General features: G+C 58.3%; 1 protein-coding gene across 1 annotated transcript; it reads right to left on the bottom strand.

Moving 5' to 3' along the window:
• Positions 1-1,068: 1,068 nt before the first annotated feature.
• HELZ2 (helicase with zinc finger 2) lies at positions 1,069-6,056 on the bottom strand (the record flags this gene model as incomplete). Its single annotated transcript, XM_082362333.1, is given in 28 exon segments — positions 1,069-1,346; positions 1,448-1,523; positions 1,822-2,001; positions 2,005-2,207; positions 2,210-2,309; positions 2,313-2,579; positions 2,583-2,701; positions 2,703-3,027; positions 3,031-3,163; positions 3,165-3,173; positions 3,259-3,332; positions 3,338-3,526; positions 3,530-3,754; positions 4,120-4,176; positions 4,278-4,304; positions 4,308-4,461; positions 4,638-4,717; positions 4,842-4,936; positions 4,939-5,062; positions 5,066-5,170; positions 5,173-5,309; positions 5,312-5,342; positions 5,345-5,488; positions 5,494-5,518; positions 5,520-5,601; positions 5,604-5,643; positions 5,645-5,680; positions 5,682-6,056. Coding segments are annotated over 28 exon segments (3,597 nt in total), but the record flags the coding sequence as incomplete, so codon positions are not given.
• Between the last annotated feature and the right edge of the window lie 8,756 nt (positions 6,057-14,812).

Here is a 14,812-nt window from a genome sequence, read left to right as displayed (position 1 = left end):
AAATCGCGCCCGAGACTTAAAAGCTTGGCCCTCACTGCGACGAGGCCCCGCCCTCCGCCCGCGGCCCCACCTCGAAGCTGTCTGACCGCGGTCCAGCCCCGCTTCCTGCGCCGCGCCCTCGGGGCTTCAACGCCTCTTCCTCCCGGAAGCCCTCTCTGACTCCAGGTTGATGAGGGACTGGCTCCCTGCCTCGGGGCATCTGCTCCTCCTCTGTTCTAGCGCTTTTTCGAGAGACACTAGAATTCCCCATGCCTCTGTGGCTGCCCTAGAAGAGAAGTGCCCTTTGGAGCAGGGCTCACCGGGCTATCGCCACTGCACAGAGGCCATGGGGAAGTGGAATTGCACTGAGAGCGGTTTCCAAGGTCAGAGCTGCCTCGGGAAGGGCTGGGGTCGGGGGCAGAGGTTTCCACAGAAGGCAGGACAAAAATGCACCCTGAGGGGCAGGTGAAGTTCCTCAGTCCTGCAAAGAAATGCACACCCGGGCAGGTTGTCCCAAAGGCCCTGACCTGGGAGCAGGCCTCAGGGTGTGAGGGGGCTGCAGAAATCTGGGTGGAGCACACGACAGCCGCCTGGGGCACCGCCATCACAGCCCTGCACCCCCGCAGGGGTCTTGTCGTCTGGTTCCCCTCCCAGGGCGCCAGCCCCTGAAGGACACAGGGCTGGGGGTCTGAGTTAGACGGGGCAGTGGTGGCAGAGAAAAGGCCGCCTTTTCCAGGGAGGCCTCCTTGAGTGTGGGCTGAGGACCCTGTTCCAGTAAAAGACACTGGCTTTTGGTGTATTTTTTTAAAAAAGGGGCTTCCCTGGTGGCGCAGTGGTTAAGAATCCACCTGCTAATGCAGGCGACACGGGTTCGAGCTCTGGTCTGGGAAGATCCCACATGCCGCGGAGCAACTAAGCCCGTGTGCCATAGCTACTGAGCCTGCAGTCTAGAGCCCGCGAGCCACAGCTACTGAGCCTGCATGTCACAACTACTGAAGCCCACGTGCCTAGAGCCCATGCTCCGCAACAAGAGAAGCCACCACAATGAGAAGCCTGCGCACTGCAATGAAGACCCAACACAGTCAAAAGTAAACAAATAAATAATTTTTTTTTAAAAAATGAAGTGAGCCCCACAGACGGCACCCAGTGTGGTCAGGGATGGCCAAAGACCAAGGAGCAGCCCTAACAGGACTCCCTTCCTGACCCCAAACCTTCCCAGGGACACCAGGTCTCATGCCGGTCCAGGACCCCCCGGACCGGCATGCTCACGACGGTGTTGAGCATGCGAGCGTCCGTGAAGAACTCCAGGGCAAGTGCCCCCGGGTTCAGCAGGTTCCGGTGGGTGTGTACCATGGTCAGCACCCCCACTCACAAGGGTGGGTGCCCTGGGAGGGGGATGGTCACATGGTCAGGCTGGGCTGGGAGGGGGAGGGGGAGGGGGCCCACTTCCCCAGCACCAAGCACCCACCTGGCAGGATCTCCAAGCTGCACACAGAGACCTGGCCCAGGTCCCTCCTCCTCAGCTCCTGCCTCAGCATGCTCACCTGGGGACACACGGCCAGGTCAGCAGGCCCAGGTGAGCTCTCAGTGTGCAGTGAGGGGCCCCAAAAGGACAGCAGCCCCGACAAAAACGGGACCCTGGCCCCCATGCCCTGGGAGGTGAATACCTCAGCCCCTTGTACAGAAGGGGAAACTGAGACCAAGGAGGCCCAGCCTGGGGGCACACAGGTCCACCAGGCCACGGGGCAGGGAGGCGGTACCCTGTCCTCTGCCAAGCTTCCCCGCTGGGAGTGGGGGAGGGAGGCTCTCCCGGGCAGCTGGGGCTACCTGGGCACTGCCTACCTGAGCACCGTGGGACACCGCGCAGATGGCCCTCTGCTCCTGGGGGCCCCAGCAGTGGAGCCAGGTGTCATAGACCTCCTGTACCTTCTCAACGACCTGCACGACCTCGGCCGTGTCCAGCCAAGTTGTCGTAGACATGTCGTGCTCCGGACTGCCCGCCACATGGCAGAAGGTGAGAGGCTAGTGCTGGGGGTGGTGCAGGATCTTGCCGCTGGCATGGATGGGGCTGCCCCCGGCCACGTAGAAGTGGCGGGAGACAAAGCTGACGATGGCCTCGGTGCAGCGGTGGTTCCCGGGCGCAGTGACCTGGCTCCTCTCGGCAGCCGTGTGCGTCCCCTCCTGGTAGTGCTGGACCAGGCGGTGCAACAGCGTGGGTCCTGCCGCGGGGCCCCCGTGGCGCGGGAGAGCCTGGGCGCGGCCTGCATGGGGTCCCCCGCCAGGACCAGGCAGATGCCGGGCGTGGCGCAGCGTAGCGGGGCGAGCGTCTCTCACTCCAGCATCTGGGTGGCCTCGTCGATGAGGATGTGGGAGAAGAAGCTGGCGGGCACCCTGAGCTTGCGGGCCTGGGACGCAGTGGCGACCACGACGCGGTGTCGCTCCAGCTCGGCCCACATCGGCACGCGGAAGGCCCGGCAGTCCTTGGTCAGGCAACAGTAGCGCAGCGTGGCCGCGTCTGTCTGGCTCAGTGGGCAGCCCGTGTCCATCACCCAGAGCGGAGTGGCCTTGGGGTGACCGCTGCTGGCGTGGCTGTGGAAATGCTAGGCGATATAGATGTCTGCTGCCCTGCGGGGGGCAGGGAGAAGGAAGGGCATGAGGGACTCAGCAGCTGGCAGCGGGGCGATGGGCTGCATGCCCCCTGGGCTGGTCCCCGTGGTGACCGCCACTGGCAGCTTCTGCCTGCTGTTGCCTGGCAGGGCAGGTAGAACGGGCGGAGGGCAGGGCACAGGCCAGCGGGTTGGGCAGCACCAGCTGCTCCTCGGGCAGTGCGTCCATGGCCTGGTGCCAGGGGGTGAAGGCCAGCAGGTCCACCTGGAACTGGACTTCTAAGATCTGCCTGGTCTCGGGCTGCAGCCCCAGGGATGCGCAGTAGTGGGTGGGCGGCAGCAGCCACGGCGCCTGCTCCGAGCCGGCCTGGGTCTCCACGGGGGCCTCAAGCACCCTGAGGTCAGGCGCAGGCACGGGGGCCACGAGGGCTGTGCTGACCGCTCAGCCCAGCGGAAAGCCCTCGTCTGTATCTGGCACCCGGGAGGGGATGGGCCCCTGCGCGTACAGTGCTCCCGGTGGCGGGAAGAGGATGTCCAGGGCTGGCGTCTCCAGCGCCGTCTGCAGGGATACCGGCCCGAAGGTTCAGCCTGGTGGGGAGGTCACGGGTCAGTGACCAGAGCCGGGGCCTGGCTGGCCCTCCACGGCCCCCGCCCGCTCGCCAGCCCCACCCACTCGGCCACCAGTTGCTGCAGAGCCGCCTCCTCCTCGTGGAGACGCTGGTGCAGCCTCTGCAGATAGCTGGCAGCTCAGATGGGCCCGGGTCGGGGCCGCCGGGACAGAGCTCCAGGCCCAGAGCAGGCACCTTGTACTTGGCCGTCCTCTCCACACCAGGCCCCACGTGGCAGTTGCCAGCGTGCCAGCGCTCCAGCTCCTCCGGAAGGCCAGGCGCTGGCGTCCCCCAGAGCCCCCAGGGGTGCACCTGGCCCAGCTGCAGCTCCAGCTACCTCAGCAGCACTGGCCAGGGGCAGAAGTGGAAGACCACCCATTGCTGGACGGTGCCGAAGCAAGAGCTCTGCACACACACCCCAACCCGGAGCTGGGCTGGGGAGCCGGGCGTGCAGAAGTGCTTCCCCAGCATGCAGACCCGGCCTGGAGAGAGGCTGGGGGCTGCCAGTGAGAAGTGTGCTCCCGGCGCCTGCTTGAGCAGGGCCACGTGTAGCAGGGGTGCCTGGGGGAGAAGACGATGGTGAGGTGACCCCTGGACCCTGTCCCAGCCATCAGGGTCCAGGCTGGTGCACAGACCACTCCCTCCCCTCCTGCTTCCGGGCTGTGACACCAGCAGGGTCCTTGGCCTCTTTGAACCTCTGAACCTCGGGGCTCCCTCTGCAAAACGGGGTCACTGAGCCCCTGTGGATGCTGAGGGAGGTGGTGGTGCTGCGTGGGGCCCTCAGGGTGACCAGCCTGGCCCCTCCTTCTCTGCACCAGATACCCCCCCAGAATCACCCCGCAGGGCAGCCTAATCACAGCCTCAGGAGAGGCTACTGCAGAGCCCAGACCCCAGCTGACCCACCCCCGGCTGTGCTGACCCCTCACCTCAGTGAAGGTCCAGGCGTGCTGAGTTTGCTTCTCCTGGGCCTGATGCGCCAGGGGCTGGTTGAAGTGCATAGATACGCCTTCAGCGGCCTCAGCCAGGCGCACAGGGAAGCCTGGCCCCAGCCCTGCCCCCACGCGCTCTCTCGGCCTCCACTTACCAGCAGGACCTCACTGCGGCTCTGCTGCTATTCGGCCAGCGGCCGGGCCTGGTAAGGCAGCAGCCCCTCCCGCCAGGCTGTGTGCTCCCTCAGCGCCACGGTCCCGGCGCGCTGGGTCCACTCTTGCAGCTCCTGCTCTGAATGCGCCTTGATGCACACGTCCCCAAACTCACAGAGGTTGGGCCTGGGGGGCGGGGGAGGGGGGCAAGAATAAATTCCGCAAGACGGCGCCTGGCACAAGCGGCTTCCCTAGACCTCCCTTCCCCACCCCTCAGAGGCTGGGGAGGTGCTGGCCACACAGAGGGGACAGGGGACCCTGGTTCAAGCTGAAGGTGGCGCATCCCGCCGCCCCATCCTCACCTCGGGCAGAGCTCCAGCATGGAAAGTCCGGCAGGCAGGCTGCGGTGCTTCCAGGGCACAGCCATGTCTAAGGCCAGCATCTGTGTATGTTCCCAGGGCACAGCCATGTCCAAGGCCAGCATCTGTGTATGCTCCAGGGCACAGCCATGTCTAAGGCCAGCATCTGTGTATGCTCCAGGGGGCAGCCATGTCTAAGGCCAGCATCTGTGTATGCTCCAGGGGGCAGCGGCGGTTCTCGAAGGCCTTCCCGGAGCCGCAGGTGGCCCGGCAGGCGGGGCAGTACAGCTGGACGCGGGGGGCTGGCCGTGGGGGTGCGTGTGCCCATCCCCAGTGAGGGCGCGCGGCGTGAGCAGCTCCCTGTGATGGAGACTCAGCCCCTCAGCCTCCCACACGGCCACCTCCACGGCGCTGCGGTCGCCCTGGCATCAGGACGCCCCCTGCCCGCACAGCCACCCGCGCCCCACCGACTTGCGGAAGGCCAGCGGCTGGCCGTGCGGGAGACGTGGCCACACCTCCACGCCGTGCGGCTTCCGGCGGCCCTGGTGCTCACGTGGGAAAGGAGAGAGCAGCAGGCTCCGTGCCTGGGGCAGCAGCCCCGGCAGCCCACGGGGCTGAGGCGCGGCGGGCGGCGCCGGAAGCAGGGCGAGCAGAGCTGCAGGAAGCGGCCCCCCACTCCGCGCGGATGGCCTCGGCCAGGCGCGCAGCTCACCCCGGGCCCCGCTGCCCCGCACCCGGGTCTTCAGCCCCAGACGGCTGCCGCAGTGCTCACGCTCAAAAGTCCAGACCGGCGCCTCCTCGGGGCTCCTGGCAAAGGGGCGCTGGTTGGGGTGGCCCCGGCAGCCGAGCCCCGGCTGTAGGAGCGGCAGACCTGGCCGCGTGAGCCGCGGGATCGTGGGCGGGCGGTCTGCCTCACACCGCACCCTGCTCCTGGCGGCTGGCTTCAGGGGGGCCAGCGGGATCTCTTGGGGCAGCTGCGCTCCACCCTGCTCAGGAAGTAGGTCTTTTCCATCAAGCCGCTGGGTGCAGCGGAAGCAGCACCGGACGCAGGTCCACCTGGGCGCGCAGGCCGGCCAGAGGTAGCTCCTCGGTGGCTTTGTGACCCTGGCAGTGCCGTCTCTGATGCTGGCCTGGCTCTGTGGGGCGGAATCTGAGGCTCAGCTTGTCCTCTGGGCTGTTCACCTGCGATGAGAAATCCGGGACAAGAGGACGGAAGAGCCAGGTCAGCGGGGCCGTGCACACCGGGCCGGGGCTCGGACGCACTCCGCCCCTCCCCCGGGCAAGGGAACTGACGGCGACACAAAGATGACGTTGTAAAAGGAAATGGGGCGCCAGCCCTGAGTCCGAGAACCCGCCGCTCCAAAGGAAAACTTGAGTCCACCTCCAGGAGGGGGTCAGCGGTGCGACCCCAGCCCGGGTTGATGTCCATAAACGGGGGCGGCGGGAGCCGGGTCAGGACCAGAGTCCGGAGGTCGCTGACTCTCCCCTGAGCGATTGTGCCCCTGGGTGACTCAAACCTCTGAGTGTGGAAATTACCTCATGCCCCCCACTCCACCGCCCCCTCTCCCGGTCCCAGGGCCGCCCCAGACCACAGTGGTCTCTCCGCCCCTGGGGTCGCCCCGCGATCCCTCCGCTGGTCCACGGTGGGAGAGCCCCTGGGTCTCAGCAGAATTCCAGTCAGGCCCCGCCGGGGTCCCCGGAGGGCAGGGAGAGTGTGACCCTGGGCAGTTTGCTCAAAGGGCTGCAGGTTTGCGGGGAGAGAAACCCAGAAAAACAGAGCATGTGGAAAAGTGCTCCCAGCAGAGCAGGTGGGCGGCCCCCGCCCAGGAAGGGGCCCTTTCCTCAATGGCACCAGCCAGCCTGGGTGGGAGGGGACCTGCCCTCTAACCCAGGGAGACTCTGAGGTTATATCTACCCCCCTAAAATGCACCAAAGATGTCTGGCCTGTGCCAGGCATCACTCACCATTACTTGCCGTGACCTCATCCAGCCTCACCTCCTAGATTGTAGAGCTGCCTGGACAAGGGGAGGGCCGGCCGTGTAACCAGCGGATACGGGGACGTGTCAGGGACCCCGTGCTCCTCCTGGCTCTCCTGGGAGACACCGGAGTCAGACGCATCTCCCAGCTCCACCACAGAGACCCCCAGACTGTGCCGCCAGTTAACCACTCCCACCGTGCGGTAATAGGCAGTGAGACGAAGTGGTTATGACTGTTTTAAGCCACCACCTTTCGGGGTGATGTCTTGCACAGCAACAGATGACTGATATACCAACACCCACCCTCCCACAGAAAGCCCATCCACGTCCACCCATGTGGGCGTCCTGTTGGGAGGGGCGGCAATGGAAGATTCCCATTAGGTCAGGAAGTTGGCTGAGTGCCATGAATTGTCACGTCAGGAGCCTCAACGTATACAAACATCCAGCTAGAGGAAAACGTTCCAAAAATAACAGCAGAAACAGAAGACCTGCGGATGAGCCTAACAATAAATATGCAAGAGAACCGAAAAGTTCCCGAGAGCCACAGTAGAACACCTCTGACAGTGGGATGGATAAAGAGATGTAATACATCTGATGTCCATCCTTCCTAAATGGATCTAAGAGTTTAATGCAATTCCGATAAAAATGCTGAGACGAATTAGAGGGCAGATAAGCTGATTTTATTTTATTTATTTTTTTATTTTTTTAGTATTTATTTATGTATTCTGGCTGCTCTGGGTCTTAGTTGTGGCATGCATGCGGGATCCAGTTCCCTGACCAGGGATCAAACCCGGGCCCCCTGCATTGGGAGCTCAGAGTCTTACCCACAGGACCACCACAGGGAAGTCGCTGATAAGCTGATTTTAAAGTTCATTTGGAAAAGCACAACATAAACAAGCAAGAATAGGCAGGAAAATTATTACAAAGACGAGAACTAGGAAACTGAAGGAGAGAGAACACTCCCAGATTCAGCATTATCCTGATACCAAAGCCAGATAAGGACACCACAGGAAAAGAAAATTACAGACCAATAATACCCCTGATGAATATAGATGCAAAAATTCTCAACAAAATATTAGTAAACTGAATTCAACAGCACATTTAAAATGCTGGGCTTATAGAAGGGCTATACCACAGCATAACAAAGGCCATATGTGACAAACCCACACTTAACTCGATGGTGAAAAGTGAAAAGCCTTTCCTTTTAAGATCAGGAACAAGAGAGGGATGCCCACACTTGCCGTTTCTTTTATTTATTTATTTACTTATTTACTTATTTATTTACTTATTTATTTATTTGTTTGTTTTTGGCTGTGTCGGGTCTTCGTTGCTGGGTGCGGGCTTTCTCTAGTTGTGGCGAGCAGGGGCTACTCCTCGTTGCGGTGCACGGGCTTCTCATTGCAGTGGCATCTCTTGTTGCAGAGCACGGGCTCTAGGCACGTGGGCTTCGGTAGATGCAGCACACAGGCTCAGTAGTTGTGGCACGTGCGCTCAGTAGTCGTGGCTTGTGGGCTCTACAGCACAGGCTCAGTAGTTGTGGCACACGGGCTTAGGTGCTCCGCGGCATGTGGGATCTTCCCGGACCAGGGCTCGAACCCGTGTCCCCTGCGTTGGCAGGCGGATTCTTAACCACTGCACCATCAGGGAAGCCCACACTCGCCGTTTCTATTCAACAGAGTACTGGGGCACCAAGTCCTCGGCCCCTTCAGACCCTTCCCCTCCTCATCAAGCAGGCATCACACACGGCATCCTGGATCCCTCCTCCCTCCCTACACCCATCAGCAAGTTGATCCAGAACCAGATGCCGCGTCCAAGTCTAGAATCCTAAGCAGCCTCCCAGCTGGGTCCCTTCGTCCACATCCCTCTCTGCTAGGAACACAGCCGTCCTTTCAAAACTCTGCTCAGGAATAAATGCAGAGGTCTAGGAAAGGACAGTGTATGCAGCCATCATAGTGGTAAGTGAAGCAGGACGTCCGTGTGGTCTCAAATTATCTCCCCAAGCTACCTACTAATTACAAAGGGAAAGCCATCAGAGGTACAGAAGCCATCAGTGTCCCCAGAGACAGGACAGCCTGACTTCATGAGCCCCAGGCATGACGCACCGCCGGGGACACAGCCTCAAAAATGCAGACCTCAACCAATCAGGAGGAAGCATCACACAGACTGCAAACGCCTCTCAGGATGTCCAGGTCGTGAATGACAAAGACTGAGGAGTCGGCCCAGCGTGGAGAGATGAGGAGGTACAGACCTGACTGTACCTCGGGCTCCAGAGGGGATGTCGGTCAGGAAGACACGTGTACCCATCTGTGAAATTATTAGACAGTTACCATCTGAGTGTGGGCTGGGCAAAGGTATAATCACGGCAACAGTGCTGAACTCCCTGGTTTAATAATGAAATGTGCGGGGTCAAGGGCAGGGCACCTGCAACTTACTCTCAAACGGTTCAGAAATAAAAGTTTATGCATGTGACAAATCACATGGGACAAAATGGAAGCAACTGGTGAATCTAGATAGAGCATATAGTTCTTTGCACAATTTTTGCAACTTCTGTGTACATTTGAAATTACATTAAATTAAAAAGTAAACAAAGCATCTGCTAACACTCCGGTAAAGCCGGACTTCTGCACCCAGCATATTTCCAAGTGGGTAAAGCTCTTCCTCAGCCGCCCTCGCCGTAGCCTGAAACCCCTGGAAAAGCCCCCGATAGCCCCCAGTGTCACCGCGGGTGGGGAGGCCCAGCCTGGAGCCCAGGCCTGTTTACCTGTGACAGGGGGGGTCTGGTCCTCAGCTGGTGGTCCCAGCAGCCTCTGGTTACACCCACCCCAGCAGAGCTTTTAAGGGCCATCAAGGACCCTCCCAAGGTCACACCCAGGGACCCTCCCAGCTGGTGGGAAGGTCACACCTGGCCCTGGGCAAGCAGGTTGTTGTGTCTGTGGGTGGGAGGGTCTCAGATCTCTTCAGCATCCCAGGAGGGTCCCAGCTTAGCCTGTGGGGAGGACCTCTTAGAATCGTCCTTCCCTGTGGGGTCATGGGGAGAGGGTCATGGGGGCCGCATCCCACTGCAGATGGGGATGGGGTGGGGGATCTGACCACGAGGTCTCACCCCAGGAAGTGTCGGCACCGCGGCTCACCCCAGCCGTGTGCTCTCTGTCCTGACTCCACGACGCCTCTTCGCCGCGGGTTCTCACCTCCACCCTGAACCTTGCCTGGAGCCCCAGACCAGCCCCCGGGCAGAGGGTGACCCTGGGGAAGATGCTGTCCCCGGGGGAGGCGCCGTGGGGGGCCCCCCACGCTGCCGCTGCCCAGATCAGACCCCTCCCTCACCTGAGGCCTGACCGCTCCTCTGAGGAAGCACCTAGTGAGCTGGTCAGCTCCTCGCCTGTCCCTTGGTGGCCCACTCCCCCCCTCTTGCGGATGACCCGAGGGAGGGGCCTCATCAGGACTGAGGAAGGCGGGGTGGGCGGGGCGCTTCCCAAGCCCGGAGGACAGTCTGCACGGGCAGCAAAGCGGGGGCTCTCCTGTCCGGGGTCGGCTGATCTGGTGGGGCTGCAGCCCCGGCTGACCTGGCCCTCCCCCGCCCCGTCCCCAACCACGGGGACTCCAGACCAAGGCCAGCACGCACCGTCCACCGAGATCGGGCTTCCAGTCAGGGCCTCGAGGCCAGAGCCCGCATCCTCTCTGGAAACACAGGCTCCTGAGGCCAGAGGTTAGCGTCCACACTCCTGGCCTCTGGGTCTCGAACCTCAGCGTGCAGCCCGCCTGCCACCGCCCAGGGGAGGTCCGCTCCTGGCTGCGCGGCCCATCTGGTGCCTCCAGGACCTGCAGCTGTAGGAGGGGATTGGTCTTTGTGGCAGATGCTGGGTTGCTGGGATCCAGAACATGTGGAGCGCCAGACAGAGCCACTGCCGGTGTCAGGAGAGCATTGGACGGAGGGACGGGAGGGTCTGGGATGACCCACCCCTGTACCTGCGGTCAACTGGTCTTAAAAAGGGCACCGAACCAGGCAAAGGGCAGCCTTCCCAGCTGATGGTGCTCAAACAAATGGATAAACGGAGGGAAAAATGTAGGGAAAATGAGCCTCTAGCCCCGTCTCACCCTGCACAAAAATTAACTCAAAAGGGATCATCTGAATGTCAAAGCTAAACCACAAAGGTTTTAGAAGAAAACAGAAGAAATCTTCACAGCCTTGGGGTAGGCAAATATTTCTTTAAAATACATGAAAAGTACAAAAAAGTTGATAAACTGGATTTCATAAATATCAAAAATTTCTTCTCTTCAAAAGATGCCAGTGAGAAAAAAGAAAAGGCAAGCCACTGACTGAAAGAAAATATTCAAAATACACATATCTGATGAAGAACTGTATTCTTTTAATCTTAAAACTCAGTAATTTTTGGACTTCCCTGGCGGTCCAATGGTTAAGACTCTGCGCTTCCACTGCAGGGGGCGCAGGTTCAATCCCTGGTCGGGGAACGAAGATCCCACATGCCGCGTGGTGTGGCACCCCCCCACCCACCAAAAAAAGCCCAGTTTTCTTAAAATGAACAAAATATTTGGACAGCCACTTCATATAGAAAAATACAAATGACCAAAAAGCACATTAGAAAGGTGCTCGAGTCATTGGTCACCAGGGAAATGAACATAAAAACCCAACGAGATACCACTTAGAACCCTTAGAAAGATTGGCAATACCTTCTGAAAGTACTGCTTTTACAACATGTGATGCACTCTGAACTTTCTATTCTATTCTGTCCTACTATGTTCCATTCTGTTCTACTGTAGTCTATCTATCGTATTCATGTTTAAGAAAACACGATCTTCTAAAGTGATTTCACAAACACTAAGTGTGTTACCACCTGTTTGAAAAACAATAACCAAGAAGCTATATCAACTATTAACCTAGTAACCTAACCTTAAAGTATATAAAGGACTCAATTTGATTTATAGGTTTAGTGAAATCCCAATCAAAATCCCAGCAAGCCATTTTGTGGATGTTGAAAAACTGAATATAAGGTTTATGTGGAGAGGGCTCAAAAGGCCCAGAACAGCCAACAAAACATTGAAGGAGAAGAACAAAGTTGTAGCACTGACTACCCGACTTCAAGACTCACTGTAAAGCTACAGGAATCAAGACAGTGGGTACTGGTGAAAGAACAGACAAACAGATGAACGGAACAGAGCAGAGAGGCCAGAAGTAGATCTCCATAAATATAGTCAAGCGATCTTTGTCAAAGGAAGCAAATGCAATACAATGGAGAAGAGACAGTCTCTTCAACAAATAGTGTTGGAACAACTGGACATCCATCCACAAGCAAAAGATGAATCAAAAGAACTCCTAAAGCTCAACAATGAGAAAAGGAAAATCATGGTTTAAAAAATGGGCAAAAGACCTTAACAGACCTCCTCGCCAAAGAAGATATACAGATGGCAAATAAGCACACGAAAAGATGTCCCCATCATATGTCATCAGGGAAATGCAAATTTAAGCAATGAGATACCATGAACACACCTATTAGAATGGCCAAAATCCAGAGCACTGACAACACCAAACGCTGGTGAGGATGTGGAACAACAGGAACTCTCATTCGTTGCTGGTGGGAACGCAAAACGTTGCAGTCACTTAGGTGGTTTCTTAGTGGTTTCTCACAAAACTAAATATACTCTTACCATAGGATTCAGCAATCATGCTCCATGTTATTTACCCAAAGAAGTTGAAAACTCATGTCCACACAAAAACCTGCACACAGATGTTTATAGCAGCTGTATTCATAGTTGCCCAAACTCAGAAGCAACCAAGATGCCCTTCAGCAGGTGACGGATAAATAAACTGTGGTCCATCCGGACAGTGGAACATTATTCAGCACTAATTGAAATGAGGTATCAAGCTGTGAAAAGATGTGGAGGAACCTTAAATGCATTTAAGTGAAAGAAGCCAATCTGAAAAAGCTACAGACTATATGATTCCAACTCTATGACATTCTAGAAAAGACAAAACTATGGAGACAGTAGAAAGATCAGGGGTTGCCAGGGGTTGGGGGGAGGGGTTGGGGGCAGAGCAGGACGTTTAGGGCAGTGAAACTACTCTGTATGACACTGTAAAGGTGGATACAGGTCATCATACATTTGTCCAAACCCGTAGAACGTACACCACCAAGAGTGGGCCCTGATGTAATTTCGGACTCTGGGTGGTGACGACGTATCCACGTAGGCTCATTGGCTTTAACAAATATCCCACTGTTGTGGGTTGTTGAGGACGCTGCGCCAGCTGGAGGGGGATGGGGGATGGGGGATGTGGGATGGGAAGTCTCTGTATTTTCCACCCAACTTTGCTGGGAACCTAAAATAGATAAATAAATAAATAAGAATAATAAATAAATACATAATAAATTTTTTAAAATTAATTTATTTATTTTTTAATTTTTGGCTGTGTTGGGTCTTCGTTTCTGTGCGAGGGCTTTCTCTAGTTGCGGCAAGCGGGGGCCACTCTTCATCGCGGTGCGCGGGCCTCTCACTATCACGGCCTCTCTTGTTGCGGAGCACAGGCTCCAGACGCGCAGGCTCAGTAGTTGTGGCTCACGGACTTAGTTGCTCCGCGGCATGTGGGATCTTCCCAGACCAGGGCTCGAACCCGTGTCCCCTGCATTGGCAGGCAGATTCTCAACCACTGCGCCACCAGGGAAGCCCCATAATAAATTTTAAAGTATTTTATTTAAGGGATGTCAAACCAACGCACCAACCAAGAGGGAGATTGTAAGTCATCTCGCTCAGAAACCAATGGATCAAGCTGAACAAAAAACAAACACAAATAATGAAATGCCAAACAGCACAGTTAAGAACTTGATCCAATAGATGCGAAACTCACCCAGCCAAGAGAAAATACACGTTTTGTTTTCAAGCACACGTGGCCATTTACAAGAATCGATGTTGTATGGGCACCCGCTGGCGGATACATGTCATCACGTAGGGGTGCTGGTGCCCCCGAGACGGAGGACCTCAGGCAGGGCTGTGTGGGGGCTGGAGGGACACTGGGAGATGGAGACCACGTGGGAGAGGGCGGGGTCCCTCTTGAGGACATCAGGCATCTGGCCCCACCCCCCGGGCCCGTCTGGTGAGCCCTGCTGTGAACAGATGGCGCCTGCCCCCTGGGGCTCCTGTGCCACTCTGCCCACAGGAGTGCTCAGCCACACTGGGCAGGAATTCGCTTGAGGTGGACGGTGCCCTCGTGCCCCAGCCCCTGGGAGGGGACGGGTCCTTCTGTCCGCCCCCGGCTGTGCCAAGAGGCTACACCTGCACCCGTGACTCTCTTCAGTATGCTTTCAATGATCAAAGAACTGGTTTTTGAGGGTGTTATGCAAATCGCTGGAGGAGAAAAGGTGACCCGAGGTGCCCCCACCAGGAGGCTGCCCTGCCTTCAAGACCCCCACCCTTTCTGGACACTGCTTTCCACCGGCGCTGCTCTCCCTGCCAGGGTACCATCCAGCCTGAGGCTGCAGGAACCAGCGCACACAGGCCGAGGATGAGTGAGACGCCAGGTCCACTATCAGTTTGGAACTTAGAGAAGGAAGCAGCAGGTGCCGCGAGTCAGGGTCCGGGCGCTGGCTGCAACGGTCCCTGCTGGAAATCCACCCTTCTGAGTTTTGGGGTGCTTCCGTGTACGCCCTCTCTTGCAAGAACCAGGCGTTAACAAGCTCTCAGCTGCATTCCCGCCCCGCCCCCGCCCATGCAGGCTCACTGGGGCCCATCGTCCCTGGGGCATCTGTGGGCACCCCAGATCTGATGGCCCAGGACATAGTTCTGGGGGCACCGCCATCCACCCAGCTGCTCAGGCCAGCCTCCTGAGACCTCACCTCCAAGACACAGCCCCTCCATCACTGAGCCACGGTGACTGCTCCGCTCCGGCCTCGGGCCTGCTCCCTCCCTCCCACTGCCCACTCTCCACACGTGGTCTCTCCTGCCTGCCTAGGCGCTGACACTGCCCAGGGCCCCTCAGTGCGCTCTGCCCCTGGAGTGGCCATGCCCTGTTCACGGCCCTGGACACCTTCCACTCCCGACATGCCCCCTTGGGTGGTTCTCAGGCCACAGGAGCCAGGCTCAGAGGAGTCAGTGGGGTCCTGGGCAGGTCCCACAGCTGAGGACACAGGAGCAGCCAGTGGGAGTGGGCGGAGGTGGGCAGCCGCCCACCTGGGCTGCAGAGTCTCCCCAAAC

The sequence above is a fragment of the Balaenoptera borealis genome (genome assembly GCF_965194805.1).
Source record: "Balaenoptera borealis genome assembly, chromosome: 16".
Lineage (NCBI taxonomy): Eukaryota > Metazoa > Chordata > Mammalia > Artiodactyla > Balaenopteridae > Balaenoptera > Balaenoptera borealis.
Note: the sequence above shows the minus strand (reverse complement) of the source record. Positions and strands in the feature narration are given on the sequence as shown.